General features: G+C 37.3%; 1 protein-coding gene across 13 annotated transcripts in view; it reads left to right on the forward strand.

The window, feature by feature from the left end:
* LCLAT1 (lysocardiolipin acyltransferase 1) overlaps positions 1-23,029 on the forward strand; it is a 121,196-nt gene that overhangs the window by 48,521 nt on the left and 49,646 nt on the right. For 11 of the 13 annotated variants that reach the window (XM_030035390.1, XM_030035392.1, XM_030035400.1 and 8 more), the window contains 2 exons: positions 9,364-9,510; positions 18,372-18,488. In XM_030035390.1, coding sequence (XP_029891250.1) covers positions 9,364-9,510; positions 18,372-18,488 — 264 coding nt within the window. Of the gene's footprint in view, positions 1-9,363; positions 9,511-12,320; positions 12,376-18,371; positions 18,489-23,029 lie in introns of all 13 variants that reach the window. The other 2 variants (XM_030035396.1, XM_030035397.1) reach the window with 2 other exon arrangements.

Below are 23,029 nucleotides of genomic sequence, written 5' to 3' on the forward strand. Positions count from 1 at the left end.
AGTGTATTGGGGCAGGAACAGGTTAGGAAAGGACAAGGTGATAAAGGAAAAAGGAGAATAAGCAAAGCAGGCAAACCTGGAGTAGTTAGGAGCAGAGATAACCAGGTAACTCTGTCCAGATTTTCATCTCTGTATTCAAGTTATTCTGTGGCTAACATTGCTCTTGAAAAGACTGCAAGATGCAGGAGTTTTTTAGTTGTTTTTCACTTGTCTGGTCATTCGTGTTGTAGCTCTCAAAGGCTTAAGTTCGGTTCGGCCCTTGTTAAGTGCCAGGAGAAAATAAAAAAAAAAGGACTTGTGCTCTATTTCAGCACTGGGCTTAGCCCCACCAATCTTTTACTGCACGTCAGTTGATCTATTATAGCTGTCTGTGTGTGTGAGCTTCGCCTGAAGCAAATTCAAAGTAATTTGAGTCATCTTAGTTTTCAGTGAAGCAGGGCAAAACAACTCAAATTATCCTGCCTTTGCCACGGGCTAAGAGCATGCACACCGACAGCTATGATGGATCAGCTACCATGAAGTAAAATATTGGTATCGCTAAGCCTAAAAAATTTTAGCACTTAACTCAATTGGAGTATAGTTAAAGCAGCACGCTGCGGGGAATCTGTACGCGTTTGTATTGGCATGGAAGTGTTTGTGCTGCCACAGCTACTTCCGTAGGTGGGATATAAATACTTTGGCATAAAGCGTCTTTGTTCAGGTTATGGCTGGATTTGCATTCAAATTCTTATCAATAGAGCATATTGGCTTAAGAAATTAAAAGTGTAACCTACTTGAACTTTCTAGTATAGCTCATGTCTCAAGCGACTTTGTTATGTTAAAATAGATTGAAATGAGAGTTTTGAGGAGCTGTGACATTTTGTCTTCTAGCAATTCAATTATGAGCTGCCAGACTTAATTACCTTAGAGTTGTTATCCTACGTGATTTTTAAAGTAGAAGTTGAAAAGTATGCTCTCTAATGGAAAGCACAATTGTTATTCTACCAGTTGTTCACAGTGAAGACTCTCTTGAAGAAGTTTTAAGTGTTGAGGGAAGGATTATTACTTTGGAGCAAAAATGCAGCTTAATTTGGCTGTAACTCTACGTGCATTTTTTGTAGGGAAGAAAAGACTGAGGTTGCTGTTTCCCAGCTTGGCTCTTCCACGAAGGGAATAATAGGAGTGTTTTCAGAAGTATACCACAGAAATTCTCCCAACTCTGTCAGGGCGGGGGCGGGGAGCGAAATACAAAAAGACAGTAGCCTGTCTTCCATTAAAACTTTCCTTATCCTTACTATATAATAAGGACTCCATTTTCTCTCCACCCCCTTTGCCTCTCCAAAACGCACATCAAAAGAGTGAGATCAAATGCTAATCTTTCTCGTTCTCCCCATTTTACAAACGACAAGTGATGAAGGGAGTGGTTATTTTGTCCAAGCTCGCAGAACAAATAACAGCAGAATTAGGATGGCATGTTTTCCCGACTTACATTCCTTTGCCGTTATCAGTGGGTTATGCAGCATCTGTGTGGATCAGCTCATCAGGCTGAGTTACTTTCACAGTCCCCCCATAAGGAGATGGGGCATCTGAAGAGGATGCAGGCCTACAAAGAGGTATTGAATTGTAAAATCTCTCACTGTTTCTGACTTGTAGTTAAGATGGCACAACCATGGGAGAGACTCGGACTGTTTGGTAGGGCCTGTTCGTTCTTCTCCGCTTTCTAACAGCCAGAAGTTGTTTCTTTTTTGTCTTTGATGATTCTGGAATGATGTGGGGCTTTTCTCCAGATATGTATTGGGCAAGACTCACATTTTTTAATACTTAGGTTTTCATGTGCTGTTTCACTGTATTGCTGTATTTTTAAAATGCATTAGAAAAAGCAATCTTCCAGCCATCCTAGAGGTTTAAGCCTTTGCTTTAGTTTTGAGTGATGTTACGTTATTCTGATTTTACACAGTACATTAAATCAAATTTGAAGAGTTATTTTAAGATGGATATTGTAACTGAATAGGTTTAATGTTCCTTAATGGCATTTATAGCGTTTTAATGCAAAGATTTTGTGTAAGTAGCACTAATACAATGGTAGAGTTAATCTGATTGTCCATATTCTATAAAAATGGTATAATTTAGGAAGTAGAATGAATATTTAAGTATGAAGTGTCCAAATAGCATCTTTCTGATCTGTGATTAAGGGACTGAATACTTAAAGAATACTTTCCAAGAGCATGGTATACCTTTGTCTGGGTGCTTTATATACATATATATCCTGCTACTACTGTAATGATTTTTCCTACATACTTTCACATTTTTTTTGTGCGTGTATTGGCTGAGAGATACCAATTTTTCAATGGAATATCCTTTCTAGAAGGTTTCACAGTTAAATTTTCACAGCTAAGATATAGGCCGCTGTATCTGACTAGCTTTTTGACAACATGGTTATTGCTGTGACAAGGGAATCTCATACTGTAAACATTGTTTGAAGAAGCTTCTAATTGTATTATAAATAAACAGTAAGCTAAAGCAGAGATTTCTACTGGAATATACTGTATTCTTCTGTAAGAGAATGAAGCAGGGCAAAGGAAATACAGAAAGTGTTAAAATTTGAATGTGACTTAAATACAAAATTTAGAATATTTTGGTTCTGAAACAAATGCATGAGAACTATGGGAGATCAAACGTAAAACTGATCAGAGCAAAACCAGAATATTTTTCTTTGTTTCAGTTACCTTAAAATTCTGTGTTTCTAACATTGCTGTTTGTTCGCTCAAGTTTTTTTTAGTAAGAAAAAAGGTTTAGGCTTCACATACATTGGAAGAGATGATATTCTGTCCAAGTAAAAAGTAGACTATGTGGTATATATATGTATGAAATATGTAGTCTGAACAACACAAACGTGACCATAAAAATAATTTAAACACAGATGTAGATTAAAGTAATGTTCAGAGTCTGATAGGGCAAGGCAATAGCAAAAGCATACTGGTGTTTAAATAGACACCTTCCAAATAGATTGAATCAAATGAATAAATAGACTGAATCAGATGTTTCACTATAAAATTAGGAATGCTACTGTGAATCTATATTTGTGAATTTTATCTGTTAGCTAGTTTTGTAATTGCTCAAATAATTCACCAAATCAGATGGTAGTTGTTCAATTCATTATATTCCTATGAACTACATTACTGGAAATGAGCATGGTTAAAAAAAACTTGCCAGGAGCAGAGATTGTGCTTTACAGGATTATTTCAAGACGCATTTCTTTCTTTATTTTCCTAGTTTGTGCACTCAAACCATTACATTAAATGTAAAAATTCTTTTCACTTTCTTTGGGTTATTAGACATAAAACTATCTAGAAAAAAACCAGTAAATTGGTGGATTCTGATTGAATTTGTGGAAACCTGTTTAGCTGATGAAAACTTAACAGTGTATATACATAGTAACTTTAAGCCCTGGCTTCCTGTGTGATTTTCTATGTTCTAACTTCTTTTCAATACCTACAGATCTTTGAAATAAGGAACATTCAGAATTATGGGGTTGTTACCTTGTGGATATTTTATACATCAAAACACTTGGAATAACAAACTGTTAATGGTCCCAATTATTTGTATACAGTGGGATCATGTGCTTCTGAGTGATTTCCCCTATTAAGCCTAGATGTCTGGTTCCCTTTTGCCTCAAAAGCTGTGATCAGGACCAGATCCCTGTTGAATACAGGTGCACTGAATAATGCTTTTATTTTTGACCAAGATAATGCTATGAAAAACCAGTGAATAATACAGTAGAAGAAAAGAAGGAGGATGAATGAATATAATAACGAAATCCCAGTTAGGCCTTCTACTTTTCTACTTGTTTCTGTAGTTTTGAATAATGTATTAAATTTGGTTGGGGGGGTGCAGCCGTAATATTCCTCTTAGAGACATGACATTTTTGAGGATATCTAATTTCTGAGATACTTATGGAAATGTACATACAGTTGTGATACAAAACCAAACAAAGACTTTTTTTTTTTTTTTTACAACTTGCTTCTTTCTCTCTTTTCTTCATTGCCACCTCCATCCCTAGTATCTACTTACTCCCAAATTACCTTTGCAATGAAAACACATTTAAGAAATTTCAGCTTCAAGTTTAATTTTATTTTAAAGGATTTTGGGGAGGGGAAAATAGAACTGCAGGGTCTTAAAATTTAAAAAGCTTTATGCTTACAGCTAGCGTTTTTAATACAATGCTGCAAATTCTCACCCTGCATAAGGTATAATTTGCTTTATCCCCAAGGCAGTAAGGAAATTCTTACGTACAGCACATTTCTCTAGTTCAATAGCAGGCTTTCCTTTTTGTGTAAGTGTAATTTTTTTTTCTGTGTTAGAATTATGTCCTGATAAATACATATCATTAGCGTGTATGTGTTACTTGATATTTGAATTTGCCTTTTTTATTTTTTCAGCTCTGAAAAGTTGATTAAGGGTCAGTGTGGCTAGCTACTCTACCTAGTAGGTTTTTGTGCTGCTGTTTTGTAATTTTGAACAAGGGCTGTGCAGTGTGGTGCTTTTTGAGTACTTTTCCAAGTGATGTTATTTAGTCTTGTAGGAACCAACATTTTGGGTATTTTAGCAAAGAAATGGAGTTGCATTATTATGATTTCTTTAGCTTCACTCTTTCTCTGCCGTGTTTCTGTAATCGATTTCTCAAGAATCTGCAAATCAACAGGCAACCATTTTTCCCCAGTCAAGTAACTGCTGCCTTTGCTAGGAAAATTCCTGTTGCCCAGGAGCTTTTAGACAACTAAAAATGCTGTGCAAAAAGAGCAAAATGTAATTACTTTTGTTGAACAATATGTTGACCTAAACTTAACAATAATTAACTGAACAGCGTGTTTCACTGCAGGCTGCACGTGAGAAGGTACTTCCTTCTGCTGCTTATTCATAAATCTTGCTGATTAGCAAAACCTTTCATTTTGCCCATTGCTTTTCTGAATTACTCCTGTTTCTCTGTGCATTCCCATTTGGATCCCACGTCATGCCTCGGACTTGTTCATGTTGTTCTTCCGGCAGCACAATGCAGACGCACAGTGGAATGGAAATCAGAGCGAGAGCTGCTTTTGCTTTGTTCAAAGGCATGTGTCTGCAAGCCTGTTCTGGGTTTCCTCTCCTGCTTGAATCTGGTGGGATGGTGAGACATGTAAACAGCAGGCATTCCCTCCTATTGGTGCATGGACCAAGGTTTTGGTTGAAGGCAGTAATTCATGTTTTTGTTGCCTTTCACCGGAGGCCTTAAAGCTTGAGCAAATGTGGAAGGTTCTTCGCTTTCATAGATGGTAAAATAGTTTGGTGCACTGTGCTGGGGTAAGTGGGGAAGAAAACCTGGGTCCTTTATTATTAGTTAGATAATCTGTTCTTATTTGAGCCGTCAGGACTGTGTTATCTAATTAGATATACACTTAAGATAGAAAAATTCTTCCAGAACACTGGATGTTATCTATTGGAAGGGTTAGAAAAATCAAACCTGTTGTTTATTTTAAAAACTGGATGCCTCCCAACTCCCTTCCCTCTCTTTCTTTTTTCCTCCTCCCTGACACCCTACTGTCATTACATTACTGTTTAATTTTTCATAGCCCATATATAACACCACCACTTAGGACAGGAATGGGAAACTACTGCACTATATCCTCTGCTTTAAGGCAGTTTAGTTGGGTAAAATACAAGTCACCCAAGCAGCAGCTTTCTTAGTAGCTAAAGGTATTTGTAATTTGATGTTCACAGTGCTGTTAAAGAATGATTGCTAGAAAGAGTTTGTATGCAAGTTTCCATATAATTTAAACCCTTGTGCTACATGAAGAAAGGTAGGGGAGAGCGTGGGATCTGACAGTGAGGTTTTTTCCATGCTCCCTCTGTTATGGACTAAAATCACTCTAAGGAGCTGCTGACCTGGGAAAGTATCAACAGGCTTCCCAAGTGAGCATTTATTTTGCTGCTCGTGTCCCTTCTGTCATGGTTTAACCCCATCTGGCAATTAAGCACCACGCAGCTGCTCGCTCACTCCCCCCCTCCTGCTGCAGCGGAATGGGGAGGGAATTGGGGAAAAAAGAGTAAAAGTTGTGGGTTGAGATAAAGACACTGTAATAGGACAGAGAAGGAAGGTAAAATACTGCTACTACTACTACTACTGAGAATATACAAAACAAGTGATGCACAATACAATTGCTCACCACCCACTGACCAATGCCCAGCCAATCCCTGAGCCGTGGTGCCCCCCCCGGCCAACTCACCCCAGTTTATAGGCTGGGCATGTTGTAATATGGTGTGGAATATTCCTTTGGCTCGTTTGGGCCAGCTGTCCTGGCTGTGTCCTCTCCCACTTTCTTGTGCACTCCCAGCCACTGCTGGCTGGGCAGCATGAAAAGCTGAAAAGTCCTTGACTTAGTATAAACACTGCTTAGCAACAACTAAACCATCAGTGTGTTATCAACATTATTCTCATCCTAAATCCAAAACAGAGCTCTATACCAGCTACTAAGAAGAAATTAACTTTATTCCAGCCGAAACCAGGACACTTTCTTTCTGCCTACTGCAGACTCTGCTGCAATGAGAGCACAGGGACTGAATAATTTGGGCCTGATGTGTGATACCACACAATAAAATGGTTTAGCACAGTACAGGTTTTGCATAAACTAATGTAGGTGTAGTGTCTAGGGTACATAAAACATACAAAAGGTCTGGGCTGAGAGGTAAGAATGATTGGAAAACACCAAAACTACAGCACAACTTTCCTAATCTCTATGTATTTTTCCACTCTGTCCCATGGAGCATCTACATTCTCAGAGCTGTAAATGGTACGGTACAAGGCATCTCTGTTTCCGCTTACAGGGCTTTTTTCCTTTGTTGTGTCCATTTTTATGAACTTGATTTCAGATGAGGTATCATAGAATCATAGAGTATGTCAAGTTGGAAGGGGCCCATAAGGATCATCAACCCCCACTCCCTGTTCCTCTCAGGACTACCTAAAGCTAAACCATATGACTAAGAGTGTCGTCCAGATGCTCCTTGAACTCTGACAGGCTTGGTGCCATGACCACTGCCCTGGGGAGCCTGTTCCAGTGACTGACCACCCTCTCAGTGAAGAACCTTTTCCTGATGTCCAATCTGAACTTCCCCTGATGTGGCTTCATTCCATCTCCATGTATCTTCTAGAGGAACTGAATCCCATGGCACCATTTGGTATTTGGCAATGTTTGGTATGAAAGGCTGTCCTCTTTATATAACACAATGACAAATGTGAATATGAAGCCCTGATTAGTTCAATTTAATATACTGGTTTTGCATCATTGTAGTGAAATATATTGTAGCAGTAGGAGATGATTAAATGCCAGAAGAAAGCATAGTTAAATTATGTAAGTTATTTTTCAGTTACTTTGAAGTTAACCTTTATTTTTTCCTGCAAATGATTTGTTTAAACATGGATAGTCTCTGTTAATAAAGCTGTACCAATACTTCTTGGCACTGCAGATGTGGGAATATGATATGTGCATAGATGCACATAAAATGTTGTGGTCAAAGTTTAGTTTTATTTACAGAAGGTTTTTAACAAGTACAGCGTACAAATTTGAAAAGATTTGCTGAGACTGCATTCTGGGCATTTCTTTTCTTAATTCATATAACCACTTCCAGTATGCAGTTATCTGGATATCATTAATTATCTGAATATCTGAGACTCATTAGGTCCAGATTGCAGAAGGCATGTTAGTTATGCATGCTCCATCTGTTTAGCTGATTTAAAAATAAAAAGTACCTACCCCACGATACAGGTTACAAATCTTTAAGCATACAATTAACGTTCCTAACCAATACAGAAGAGATTATGCAGCTTGGTTAATGCATTATCCAGGCTGACTGATTTATGAAGTTGGTTTAAAAACTGGTGACTTTAATAAGTGATTTTCTAGCATATGCTCCTTGTAAGATATTGCCAGGGACAGAATAGAAAGGAATCCCTGTAAAGAGGAACTGAAATAAAGTGCAAGAATAACATGCTCTAAGTCACCAGGAAAGGAAAAACAGACTTTGAGGACTGTGGTGAGCAAAGAGGAGAATGGGAAGCTGTGATGTTTTCTCTTTGATGTGGAATATCTATTTGCAGGTTTTCTGATGAGATACAAGCTAGCCAAGTACAGTGGTAAGGCAGTGTCATGCTCCTCCGAGCTGTGTTTAAGAAGGGAGCATGACAGACATGTGGTGGAACTGTAGCCATGATTTTTCATCCTGCTGTCTGAACTAGTGGACAGAACTTCTAATATTATGTGATACCCTGTACGCTAAATTTTGCCAAAAAAGCTAAGAACTTTTATTGAAGATAATGGCCTGTGACCCCTGACCTGCAGGCTCAGAAACAGTTTCATTTATTTAACTGCATTACATTCTTGGTTTGATGTCAGACTGTAAATCTGCACAGTTGTCTTGTGTATTAATACAAACAAATGGATATACATCAAATTTTTCTATAATCAGATGTAAAGAACAACTTTGTATTTTCTTCTATTAGTAATGAAAATTATAAGTAGGTATATGTAATAAAGCCCTCGAAGCAATAGATATTTTCTGCACAATGCACATGGTTAACATGCAATACGAAGGACAACTACCTCTATATAATGCAGATTTCTTTTATCCTGCAGTGCATTGCTGAGATGTTTGTCCGTAGGGGCAGCACCTTCCCTTGAGCACATCAGTGTTGCAGTGGTTAAGGATATTGTAGTGAGGGCCATGGTTTTAAATACTTCACCTCATAGACTCATAGAATCATTTACGTGGGAAAAGACCTTTAAGATCAAGTCCAACCATAAACCTAACACTGCCAAGTCCACCACTAAACCATGTCCTGAAATGCCACATCTACACATCTTTTAAATACCCCCAGGGATGGTGACTCCACCACTTCCCTGGGTAGCCTATTCCAGTGCTTGATAACCCTTTCAGTGAAGAAATTTTTTCTAATGTCCAGTCTAAACCTCCCTTGGCACAATTTGAGGCTGTTTCCTCTTGTCCTATCGCTTGTTACTTGGGAAAAGAGACTGACACCCATGTCGCTATAACATCCTTTCATGACAGCATTGACTCTATTCTTGCTCTCCTGGAAAGCTTTTCTAACTCTGGTAACTTGAATTTTGCAAAACAGTAGCCATTTATTTAGATTTATTTATTTAGATTATGCATTCTTTTGCTTCCTGTACAACACTCCTTTTACAAGGCAGCTAAGTGCTCTTAATCAGAAGTGAGGATAGGTGGGCAGCAAATAAAATGTTGTGTCTAACACAATTGATACAGTATTTTAGAATAACAGACACTGTGGAAGTATCAGAGTGAAATGTTACTAAAGGTGTATTTTTTAAACTTTAGGCTGGGCGATGCAGGTTGCTGCCTTTGTTTTCATTCAGAGAAAGTGGGAAGATGACAAGAGTCACTTTGAAAAAATGCTGGATTATTTCTGTGATATTCGTGAACCATTACAACTCCTCATCTTTCCAGAAGGAACTGATCTCACAGGTAGGCTGCGTTTGTCATCTCTTAGAATGTTCAACGTTGAAATTCTTTGTTGTTTATGGCAATAGTTAAAAAGAAAAAGTCCAAGGCAGGAGCAAGCCTGAGTTCTCATGGACAGTAGAAATTATAGTAAATGATCATATGTACTGATTCATTTGAGAGGCACAAATGTAGTTCCACTGAGACGCTTTGCCGGTTGTCCTGAAATAACTTGCATTTCAAAGCATCTGATGATTGAAATGGCTTTATATTGGTTGGCACTGTATGTACATTGCATTAGCAAAAGTAGGTTTCAAGACCTGGAATAAATCACTTGCATGTTCCCATTTCTTTTATTACTGTGGCAAACAGTGCAAAATCATTTAAGACCTATGGAAGAGTGATTGAAGAGGAGAACTAATGATTCTATTAGATTTCTTGCCTAATGTTTTAAGAGGAGAAAATGGAGATACTTGTTCCTTAGGCCATGTGTAAGCAGTCTGTATCTGCCTCTATAAGAAAAATACCTCCCTAAAACAAATATTGACTTTATCATAAGAGTAAATTTAATGAGTTTGATCCTGTAGTATTAATTCTTAATAAAATATCTACTTTAATACAGGTATCTTATGGCATTAGAAGCAAGTTGCTAACAAGTATTGAAGATGACTCAATTGCCAATAAAAGAAAACATTACATGACTGTTCTGTGGAGGTTCATGCCTGCAGCATGATTTGATAAGCATCATCTTTGAATAGAAAATCAATTACAATTAAACTTCTACCTTTTAGCTTATTTAAAAGACTTTTACTATACTTTGCATTGCAGGTATTCTCAAATCATATTTTATTGCAATGCCAGATCAGTGAGTACTAGACACAGTATAGAAATAACTAACATATACTGCTATTTTTTCTTCTGTATTCCTGATATCCTTAAAAATGTGTACGTATAGTATTCAGATGCTATCACACTGTAGGGAATTGTCATCACTTGATCAGCCTTCCTAAAAGAGGATAAATTCATCATATATTCTTGGGCTGCTTCATGTGATAGCTCTTGTTGAATAGTTATTTTCTATCTAAAATTATGAAGAAGGATAGAAATTATCTCACTTTAAAATTTTTTTTTTCTTTGAATTAATGAACAACTGTCCCCTCCTATGTCTGAATTATGAGATGAAATCTTAAGCTTATTCATGGAGTCAGGAGATTCCTCCTTGGGTCGCTCACACTATTTCTGAGGTGTTTCCATCTCAAGATGATTGAAAGAATTGGATGGATTGTAATTTATTCCATAAATTCTGTATACCTTCTAATCCCTCCCAATATTCCTTAGAGACAACAGATTTTAAAGAACTGAGGAAGCTTGATGCTACAGTTTTAAAAGAAAGAATTAGGTGAGGACTGAGACAGCTGTGGTGTGTTAACACTTGTGCTGTGGAGTCCCAAAGGCAGTGGTGGGGATGCTCCCACCTGAATGTGAAGTTGCTTAAGGAAACACAGGGTTTTCTCTTCGCTGTTGTAACTGATATGAATGACTTAGACAAATTTAAGTATATGCTGTTTATACCATCCACTGAGAAATTCATGCAGACAAGATTCTTCACTTAATATTAACAAATTCTCTAATTGGATTTCTGAACACGGATTTTTTACTTTTTTATTTTTAAGGTATTTCTGTTGTTTTGGTTTTCCTCCCTTATACGTGTGTAACACGTACTCTTTAACTTTGCAGTGTCAAATGGATATCTGCACTAACTGCGCTGTTCTCCCGAAGCCACCGCAGAGGGGTGGTGATCGTTTCCCCCCCCGGTTTGTTGAGCAGCCCGGGGAGGAAGCAGTGCGGTGGGAAGGATGGAGTGATGGGCAGGGAAGACGACAGGGTGCTGCTTCCTTGGGCAGCTGTGCTGGCTTCTGACATGTTAAACTGTCTGGTGTTTAGCACTCTATCCTGCCATCCGTAATGAATGCCACCTTGATACTACTATATCTGTGCATAGTAAGATGTATAGGGAGGCAAAACTGTGGGGCTTTTTCAGTGAAAGTAAATAGCTCTTCCTATCTACCTGTCCTCACAGGAAACATTAGCTCATATATTTTAAAATATTATAGGAAACAGGGCAAAATCCCTTGACAGGCTAATCCTGACCAAGCAATAATTTTATGCCATGTGAGAATGATAGAACATAATAATGAATTTTGTGTAACATTTTGAAAAAATTATTTTCAGAAAATTGTTATGTTATTGGCATATTAGGACCTACTGTAACCTCATGTTCCATCTTTTAGAATAAGAAATAAACCGCAGTTTTGTTCTGAATGGTCGCTCAATATCCTAGGGGACGTTTTGCAAAAATAGAGGCAATGGCTCTTGTTTTCTCACCAAATTCCAAAACTGCTAATTACTTCTGAAAACAAAATCCACAGCAAAAGTTGTAGTGAACGATCATATGTACTGATTCATTTGAAATAAAATATAAAAAATAACGTTCTGCATGCACTTCACTGAAAAGCAGAATTGCTGTGCGGCTCTGTGCTACTATCATTTTTTTATGCTCTCAGTGGCTGCATGACAATGGTAGATGTACTCCTCTTTATAAGAAATTGTATCATTTTTTCAGGTATTTGAGAATTAAAGATTTCGAAGAAATTTAAAGTATGACTGTATTTATACATGGGCCACTGCCTGACTTCAAGTTGGGGAAGTACTTTGCGGTGGAAGATGCTACGTAAATAAATGTTAGAAATAGTAACGTCATGAACCCTGAACAATGTATTTGCAGACTGGATGTATAGGGTCTGAGGTAATAATTATATACTTATTTCTGATAGGTTGGTCATCTTTTCACTCTGGAGTACTTCAAGGTTAAAGCTAAGTGCATCAAAGGTATTTTATTGTAATTGCTTAAAAAGAAGCCCTCAGCAGATAAACATATAGCCAGACTTTCTGAAGCCCTGAAGAAAACAAAGCAACTATAAGTCTAGTGCTTCTGGAAAGCTGGAATACAGCCCACATTTTGCTTGTTCTTTTGTTTTCCTTGGTGTTCCTTATGAGATTCTTTGTAGTGATTCTTCAGAAAGCAATAACAAAAAAAAAAGTTGCTGTATTGCTCTGCGCCTGTTAAAGCCTCATTTCCTATGGATTTGTGTCTGCATCCCTATACATGGTCTCTTCACTCCAACTTCTCCTTTTTCCTTGTGTTTTCTTCCGTGTGACATTTCCTCCACAAATCTCTTGCTGCTGTCTTGGCAAGAGGCATCGTGTGCTGTGGCTCATCCTCACCGATACCTGCGTTAACCGACGGACCGCTGCATGCTGTGCTGAAAGCCTTGACAGACTAAAGACCCATGGAGCCTGCCCTGGCTTTTCCTGTTATTAAGATCTCTACTGCTGGAGGCTTCCCTTTACTCAGCCATTGGTTTTTCTAAAACTCCTGTGGGGCTTAATTATCTTTGAATCTCTTGTCTCTGTCAAACTTTGTTTGCAGGTGGCAATAGCTTCAAAAGTTAAGGGGAACAGGTGGACAGAGTGTGATTGCACAGACCTTTTTTCCTTGAGGAACAGCTAAAAAAACAAGTAGGAAAGCTTGCTAGAGCCCAGATTTTGGCAGGAATGTTGTGGTGTGGATCACATACAATATTCCATCTAGAAGGTAACAATGAACTGCAGTTTGATTTTTCACTTTCCTAGTAAATGTGATATAGTCTGGTAATGCAAGAAAATATTGTTCAAAAGCACTGGTAGAGGTTGATTTAACATGTAATAGTCTGAAAATAGCACAAATAAGAACAATTGCTTAACTTTTTCTTAAAATATTACCTGTGAGCAAATATAGCTTTTATGCTTTCTATGCAAACCTCTAATAGATAAATGAGGATTTTTTTTAATTTTTTTTTTTTTTAAGAGCAACTTTTGGAGTACTTATGTATTCTTTCGCTGTCTGGTACCAATATTGTTTGAGAGTACTTGAAGGCATAGAAGTGCATGCTTTTATCACAAGTCAGATTAAAGGAAAAGGTAGTGCTTAATATTCAATTTTCAGTGCACTAGTACTAGCAAAAAAAAAAAAAAAAAAGTAGCTGAGAGTTGATCAGAAATTGTTGTATTAAAGTTGTCAGAATCAGCTTTCCAGTAGGATGATGAGGGAAGTCAAAATTCTTTCGGGTGACATCCAGCAAAACACATCAACCTGGACAACGTTGAATCTGTAAAAGCATGTGAGCTTGTTTGAGAGGAGCCAATACTGCATACATATTTCATGGGGAGCACAGACTTAGCTTTTCGTTGGGTACAGGTTTTGGAGTTTTAGTTCCAAATACTCTTCAGACTCACACGAATGCAACGTCTTACTGCATTATGGCTTTCATCAAAGTAAAATTCTAGAGATTTTTTTTAATTCAAAACTAGCTCACAATTAAAAATATAATTTGACTTTTAAAAAAAATTGAATTTGTTCACTTTATCCTCTGGTTTTCAGAAGCAAAAGCAATTTAACTTCTTAAAAATCTGTAACTCAGAAATCAAGAAAATGCGTTAGCATAATTTCTTCTTCCAGTTACTTTAAATGAAATTTTGAAGTGTGGTGCTTCTAGAAGGTGCTGACTTTCTGAGCTTTTCCAGTAATTTAAAAATGTGATAAATGGGATTTGCCCACATAATTTTGAGCTAAATGGGAAAAAATGTAATCAAATTATGTACCAAAGGCATCACAGGAGAAAAAAAAAAAAAAAAGTAAGAGGTTATGGCCAGAACTCTTAAATTCTTGTTCTTCTGTGTAGTTTGACAACAGGTCTAGAGTACTGTCTAAAGACTCAGATAAATTGGAGTTCTTGTACTTGTCACCACCCCAAAGAACATACCCTCTGAGAGGCAGCATGTGTTAGCTGAAGGAGACAGGGGAGGAGAGGCAAGTCACTGTGAGACCAGAGGAGACGCAGCATGAAGCAGTTCTGGAAGGGTCCCATATCACCCTCTATTAATAAACTAGCTGCTTTCCATAAAAATAGATTATTCTACTTATTCTTTTGTATCATAGGAGCAAATAGAGCCAAGGAGTTAAAATGCAAAATACACCTAATAGGAATGCTGAGAAAAAAACTCTGGGAGTAGATTTACTTTGGCTTACAATGTAAGAAAGAAAATACTTGTTTCTAGAAAGCAATGCTTACTGACAGTTTTCAGAGAGAGTAAGCAAGAGGGGGCATTACCCTTAGCCAAATGGTGTAAGCGACGTTTTGGGACTGAGGAGACCCAAACTGAGTTCATTTCCAGTCCCTCCTTCAAGAGCTGCTTTATGCAATTTGTGTTGGTTGGAAGCAAAGAAGAGAACATATGTTCCCTCTTTTTAAGGAAGTGTTTTCACTATCAGGCTTACAAAGGCATCTTTCACTTTTTTTATTCTTTCACCTAAGAATGTTATAATCTGGACTGCAGAATGATGAGGCATCTGCATAAGTTTTGCAGTGCTGACAGTATAGCCTGTTCTATTGATTAAGGGATTTTTAAAAGGTGTTTGTTGCATGAATTCCCTCAGGTTGGAGAGGATATAAAAACGGGTTTCAAATTTCCTGGATCAGTTTTCTAATCTCTAGGTTTTATATAATGGGGAACATCCCATTTTCTGCTTTTTGTTGAATCCAGTTCTGAGCAGGAGAACTGCTCTCTATTTCCCCCAGAAGGTTTAGGCACAGGTGTCTCGCACAGGGATCCCAAACAGCAGTAGCCACCAAGGTGCTTACATCGGATAGGGTGGCAGTCAGTGCATTTGTTAATAAGTAATAGCAGAGTAAGAAACTGTTTTCTTCAAATGCTGAGAGTAGCAGGAGGGGGACAAGGGCATTATTCTTACACTTTAGTAGAGTGAAGGCATATCCTACCCTTGCTTTCAGGATAGCATCAAAACCCTTTGGCCTTCCTGACTTGCTGTAATATATGTTTTTTAATGCACAAAGACCTGTGCCTTGGTAGTTGTTAGGACAGGAAGAGGGAGATGATTTTTCCAGATGACAACGATCATTGTATCAGCTGGAAGCGTTATTCTAGTTCTAAAATCCCATTACACTAGGGTCATGCAAAAGGGGTAGGTAACAATCTCTGTTACATAAAACTTAAAATCCAGAGGCAAGACAGAGATACAAATATCAGGAAATAGCTGAATCGTGTTGGCCGGTGTGCCAATGTCCAGCTGTTCACATTTTTTAGGAAGGCATTGTAGTAAAAGGAAACTAGGAAGATGTTTTGCAGATGTTTACAGTGAGTTCTTTCCAAGTGCAGGGATGTGCACTAAGAGGAGGTTTGAAGATGATTACTTCAAAGCAATGGGCAGTGGAGGTCCCAAACCTTTTTTGCAGCATCAGTTAGGTCTTGCTCAGAAAACAAAACTGCCCGTTTACTCTTTGGTTTTCCTGCAGTGCAAGTAGGAGTGTTTTGGAAACACCAAGGGATTTGTTTTTATGGGCCCTCTGAAACAGAGTGCTAGCGAGCAGACATACAGAGAGGGTTTTTCTGAGTGCTCATTAACTGTGTGCAGTTTGAGATGCTTAAGACTTAGATTTATTTTTTTTTAGACTGCTTAACTTTATGTAGACTTATATGGCACTTGTGTCTCAAAGCTTTGATTGACTTGATTTGCAGAATGCAGATGTTCCACAGTGAAACCCAAACTTGGGTATGTAGAAAACAAAAAAGATACTTCTTCTGTCCTTTGGAAGAAACAATACCTTAGCTTAAAAATATTGCGATAAATTAATTTAAAACATTTTACTTGAATCACCACAGAATCTGGAAAAGAAATCTTGAGTTGTATAGTTTTTATAGGAGTGCTCTTGGTGGTCAATGTCCTTTCTTAGAAAATAGAGAGTTTAAGTTGTTGAGCTAGTAGTGCAATACAATTATGTCCAAGAGGTAGAATCTGGCTTTTCAGAGGAGCATTTAATAATTACCAGATTAGTCTTGCCTCTTCTGCCATTCCAAGTCTTGCTCGTGACTCACTTTGCGAATTTTGTCATCGCAGAGGTAGGAGTCCTAAAGGCAAGTTCCCTCCTCTAATTCAGAATACTCCGTTTTCAACATTGAATGGGGTAGTAGTCGAGCAGACAAAAATAGATACTCTGATCATGTGCTTAAAGACATAATGCATATGTCCAAGGAAAGATAAATTTAAGTTACATAGCCAAGTGTAATTTTAGTATTTCACACATTCTGTAATTTTAGCAACACTTTTTGAAGATGTAATATTTTCAAGTATTTGTATGTTTTGGCAACTTGGCAAGAATTAAATCTTTGGATTCTCTTTGCTGAATCACTTGCTTGGCTACTGTGCAACAGTTGTCCTTTCCTCCAAATCACACGGTCAGGAAATCTGTGCACTAAGCCTTAAGGGTTGTATGTATTAAAAGCAATACTCTTATGCATGGAAACAGTAGTTCACAGGGAAAAGATGCTCAGTATACTGATATGCTATAGCATTTATTAATAGGTAGATAGTCCTTTAGGAGGAACACCCACATTTTTTGATAAAGAAAGAGCTCATGTAATGTAGGGAAAAAAAAGAAAGATGCAGGAAAGTTGCATTACTGCAAAAAGGACATCTCACACTACTTTTGATTTGTCCACTTGTGCTACTGTTCCTTTACAGGAAAAATTATGATGATTGTAAGGGAAAGAACTTACCTATAAGTATCAATTAAATTATTAAGCAGCAATATGTTTTTTATTACTTTATCTCCCATCTCTGTTAAGGTTAACTGTGGACACTTAAAAAAAGAGCCGTTTCTGCTTGATAAAGATGATATATTTCTTAGGAAATGATTTTGTCTTTTAAAACACCTGTAAGACTATATCAGTATGAGTTATTAAATAAGTTAGTTGATCAAATTGATTTTTTTTTTTTTTTTCATGTTGCTCAAGGGAACATTGCATGTGTCCATTGCCTTTTGGCCACAGAGGAGGCACAGCAGTAGCCACAGTGAAGGAGTAAGTGTAGCCAGCAAAGTCTGTTTGGCTGCTAACTGAGGCTGCTTGGAAAAGCCCCCTGCACCTCACTGAACAACAAGTTGCTTCCTCTCTGCCTGTCTTCAGAAGTTTTCACTTTAGTGTCCGCGTCTTCCTCACTTAGTGGGTTCTGTTAGCAACTGGCTCTGAAAAAGCCTTTGTTCCGTTTTCTCATGAGAGACTTCTTTTTGCCAGAGGTTCAAAACATATTTGTCACGGGGTTTAGCCACGCGGCTTTCCAGATGCCTTGTGTGTACAGTAGCAAGCATGTGTTGTAACACTAAGGCAGTTGGTCAAAAAAATTAAAACAGGGTACGTATGTGCAGCATAGGTTGATGAATAAAAGGTGTCAAGTTCAGAATGAAGATGTAAAATACCATTTTAATGTGTTAGATTAACTGGTTTCCTCCATTTAATGTTTTCTTTCCAAAATACGTTCAATGTGGTTAAACATTGACCTCAAGGTATTCCTGTACGTAATATCAAACCTACATTAATAAACATTGTGCCTTTTGAGTTAAAAAAAAAAAAAAATTGAGCCAATTAACACATTTTACTGTAAAATGGGTATTGAAGTGTACACAGAAATATTAACAGACTTTAATTAATAGATTTCAGATTGCATTTGATAAACATGCAAGATTTGCTGATTATTTTCTGAAATGAAATGAGAGGGTAAAAAGGCTTTCCTTGCAATCCACATTGGTCTTCCTTATACCATATTATAGCCAACTGAAAGCACACTTGCAGTCTGCCTTCACCCGAAAAGCTGTTGCACATTTGTACTGTGTGAACTGCTGTTGTACCGTGCCTGTTGTATAATAATTATATTTAATTCTTGGTCTACGTGCACAGTAATAGAAAGTGGTGCTTTTTATTCTCTCCTTCAGCCAATACCAAAGCCCGCAGTAATGAATTCGCTGAAAAGAACGGACTTCAAAAATACGAGTACGTCTTACATCCGCGAACTACTGGCTTCACTTTTGTGGTTGAGCGTCTAAGGGAAGGTAATTCTGCTCTGTATTTATATGTTCTTTTTTTTCCTTTAAGATAATGAATCTCACCCAAGCTGTAGAAGCTGATGTTCACAAAACTGCTTGAAGTAATTTCAGAAAAACTTCATGTATCCTGATCACAAAAAAAGCCCTTGTTTGCAACCCTGCTTAAAATGATTGTAACATGGAGAGATTTGAGAGAGTTGGTAACAGTTACTAATATCATCAGGAGATATGCAGTGGATGAAAACAACATTTTTGCTTTTTTTTTTTTTTTTTTAATATTGTAGCTTGTTTAGCAGTCTATCTCAGAAAAATAGTGGAAAAGATCCCAAGGAAGTTCATCCTTATTGTCTGTACCAGTCCTTAACCCGAACTGGGTGGTTGACACTGAACACACAGACATGTATAATGCTGCCCTCTCTGAAAAGCTTCTGGTTTTAACTCTGAGAGCTGAGACAACAAGTTGCTCTGTTAAATGGGCAAGGGGAATGCACAGTTGCATGTAGATGCAGCAAGTCGGCTGCCCAGTGCTGCCAGCTTTTTCAGGTGATGGTGACTTGGAGAAGCTGCCTAAAATCGGAGTTGTGCTGCTTGGCTGAGTAGTGGGTAAGAGAATGCATGATACTTGCTTTTTACCTAGAAATGGTCTTCCGTCCCTTTATTAATCTGGGGGTAGAGATAGAGTCCCTATTATCAGGGGAACAGAGTATAAAGATGTGATTGCTTGTTAGATCGAGATGTCTGTGGGTTGTTTTGGGAGTGGGCATTTCAATGAGATTTGAGGCCGTAACGGTGTAACCATTAAATGATACTGATGTGGCAGTGATTAAAATACAGATGAGTGAATGTTTGAGGATATATGAATGTATGGTTGAAGAAAATAAACATGTACAGTAGATATGAAGTGACTTATTTATAGGCTAGTTCTTCAGGGAAAAGCAATTCTAGATCTTTAACACATGCTGGTTATTCTGACTGCCAAAGGAAGAAGTTTGAGATTATTAAAAAGAATAAGGGCCTGCTGGTAGGTTTTTTCCCTTGCTGGAATCCTTGCTTGGATTTTAGGAGCAGAGCTGCCTTGCATATTGCCTGATTCATACTAAGCAGATATCCTGAGATCACCGTAAATGCTTTGATATTTTGTCCAGCTGGACAATCCTAGCTGGACCATATATCTATTTGACCCTACTTTTATTGGACATTCAGTGGTGGACATCTTAGATTTTCATCGATCTTGAATGTTTATTACTCAATTTGCTGTGGTGAAAAAAAATTGCCACATATGCAATTTCAAAAGCTTGTTTTACTTAAAACTTTTCAGCACTAGGTTAACCTAGTGCATAACAATATTTCTAGCCTGGAATAAATTTTCAGTTAAGGGAATGTTTTCCACTTGAAATATTATCAAGTTAAAAAAAAAAAAAGGTTCTGTATTTGCTGCAGAAATGAGCATTGTGGTTATACAGTCATTTTCTAATTTTGTAAAAATGCTTTTCTCTTCTGTTGCTGTATGAGAGATCTATGCAAATTAGGCTATTGGGTTATAAAAAGGAAAATATTTCAGGATGATTAACTGATTTTATGCAGTACAAAGCTGGGGAAAAAACCAAAAACATTCCTAGGTGATTTTTTTTTTTTGTCCAGTCTTTTAAATGCTTTTAAGTCCTACTTTTATTTAAGGCAGGCAAATATTGAGTGAAATGTTAATGTCCCTTTAGCATTGAATTTACTAGGTATTGTGTACCTTGATAGGCATTGAGGTATACATATTACGACTGTGTGCTATTATGTAGTAAATTATGTGTGAGAAGGTAGTTCAAGTAACATTTTAAAATACTTAGTTATTACTTACTAATTTCAGAATTGGTTTTCTATTGTTTGCAGGTGTGCCACATACGGACCATTTGTGTTGAAATATTTTATTTTTGTGGACAACCTAACTGTAGTTGCTTGACTTTAAAACACTTCAGTATATTATATACCTGCATATATATTTTTTCATCTGGATAATATAGATGTCCAGGTAGATTTTCAGATACAGATCGCACAGTTGGTACCTACCGTTATTGTGCAGCTCTGGTTTGACTTATTACTTATACTATTAGAATGCCTTCTTCACAATTCTAGTTTCTGATACTAGCAGTAATAAAGAAAACCAGGATTGTTAAGGATATGGTGTTAACATGAGTCCCTGTTTCTGGACTGTCCTAATGCTACGGTAGTAGCAATAATCATAAAAATACACTTGTTTCCTTTTTTCCTGCTCATAACTGCAAGCACAAAGCAGTGTGTGTGACTTTAACATGCAGGAGGGAGTGGTGGAGATTTTAACATCATGTTTACGTCTTTGAAAGTATTTTTGTTCATAGATGACAACCTTATTGCCCTATAGCTCTCCTGTGAATACATTTTGGCTCGTGGCTGTTTTCCATTCCTGAGGCTCAAGTGTCTTTACTTCAGGCCTGAGTACATTATTTTGCTCCAAAAATAGGCTGATGAAGAGAGAGGGAAAATGTCATTAGAAGTTTAACTGCTTTTCAAATGTTGAAAAAGCTAATTTAATTTGGCAAGAACCCTGATTAATATGCATCACAATCTGTAGCATGAAAGAATTACCTGTTATTACATAAAAATAACTGTTAGCCACCCTTCTGAATAGGAAGTGAAGAATCAGGAAAAAATAACCTTCAGTAAAATATTTCCTGTATCTCTGCAGGAGAGTTTCTTCCTAGAGGAAGCACTATCTGGACCCTGACAGCATAATCCAAGCAGTTGTCAGTCCTTTGCTTTCCATAGGTGGCAAAAATTTCTGAACCATGTGAATGGATTTTTGCCAGTGATGACCAACACTCAAATTCCTCTGGCTGCCTTTTTGCTCTTATATGGTCATTATTTCTAACTATTTGATCTCTTTTGCCTGTAGATGCTGCTATGGTGGGTTTCTAAGTCATTGCTGAGATTATGGGAGCTAAGGAAAAAAAAAAAAATCTGTATAACCTCCACCAAAAGATCAATAAAAATTGTTTAGGCAATACATCTCCTTGGCTTTTGAGTCTCTTACCTTTTTTCCCACATTCTAGCTCTACATGAGTGATAGCTCTTACCCCCTGAGCTGACTCTTCTAAACAGAAACCCAGGTAGAAGCTGACTAGTTTTTCTTTTCATTATGCTCAGGTGCCAAGACAGTGAAAATATTCTTTTACTTGTAAGTGATCACATTACTGTTTTCTCATTCATATAAACCTTAGAGTCACCCAAGAGTAAACACAGACTATGAACATGCTTTAGATGTATAATTAATAATATACTCTGGAGAATAAGGACTGCAGTTGTTGCTGTTTTTTAAGCAAGACAAAGACATAAATTTGATTCAGCATTGATTTTTGGAAAAATGTGTTCCTCTGGCTCAATAATAATTTTAATATAATGTCGTTGTTTGTGCACGGTAAGAGAAAATACAGTATAGACGTGAGAACACAAAGAGGAAAAGACCACGTGGTAGCTGGATAAGGTCAGCTTGCTACCTGATATGCAGTATAGAGCATTACCTGAAGATGTGGAAGTGAGTAAGAGAGGAACAAAAATTTCAGTAAGGACTAATGAAGGTGGAAAAGTATTAAATATTCTTAGGCTAAATATAGGTTAACAAAATTTATGCATTTTTCACCCCTACAAGAAGATCAACCTTCCTGGGAACGATTATTGAATTTCTAGTCAATTGTGACAGTCATTGCAACAGATAAAGCAGGTTTGTGAGATTCTTCATTAATCTTTAGTGATGCACGTTACTCAAAATAGCACTAGCCTTTTTTCCTAGCATGCTTTAAAGTTCGCATCTGCAAACTCTTTGGCCTTAGTCTATTAAAATATTTAAAGTGTACGAGCTCAATTAATTATACATTTTCTCAGTGCTGAAGCACTTTTGATTGCTTTAATCACTTATCATGGCAGCCAGAGGAATTGCCCTGTGGAAGACCAAACCTTTGTTGACCAAAGTGACCACTGCAATCCCAAGTACTATCACATCTGGTTAGCTGGCTATCAATGGAAAGCAAAGAGAAATTAGAGTTGATTTGCTGCTTTCTAATTCTCTTCACTTGATCAACTATTTTATTTGTCTCACCTCAGCTGCTAGGAATCCTGGTTTCAGTCAGCACCTAGTGCAAAATGACTTGAGCTTTATGCTGTATTTCTTTGGGGAGAAAAGGTGAGCATTTTTTGAAAGAGCCAGAACATGTGAATGAGTGACAGAAAATGAACTCTAGACAAAATGAAGATTGGTCATGACTTTTTTGTTTTAACTCATCATCGTATACCTCTCTCTAACTGTCTCCTAAAGTCATATTTAATCCTTTTTTAAAGCCCAAAACTTTGAATAGAAGTTACATATGGAGTCACTTTTGGCAGAACTTGGGTTAAGGCAAATCATCTCCTTTTACAAAATGTCGGACTTTGAAAATGACAGAAATGTGCAGGAAGTTAAATAAGACTTTTATATAAGCATGCCTTTAACAATGTTAATTAAAAACACTTATGGTTTAAATAATGCT

The sequence above is a fragment of the Aquila chrysaetos genome, chromosome 13 (assembly GCF_900496995.4).
Source record: "Aquila chrysaetos chrysaetos chromosome 13, bAquChr1.4, whole genome shotgun sequence".
In the NCBI taxonomy this organism is placed as follows: domain Eukaryota; kingdom Metazoa; phylum Chordata; class Aves; order Accipitriformes; family Accipitridae; genus Aquila; species Aquila chrysaetos.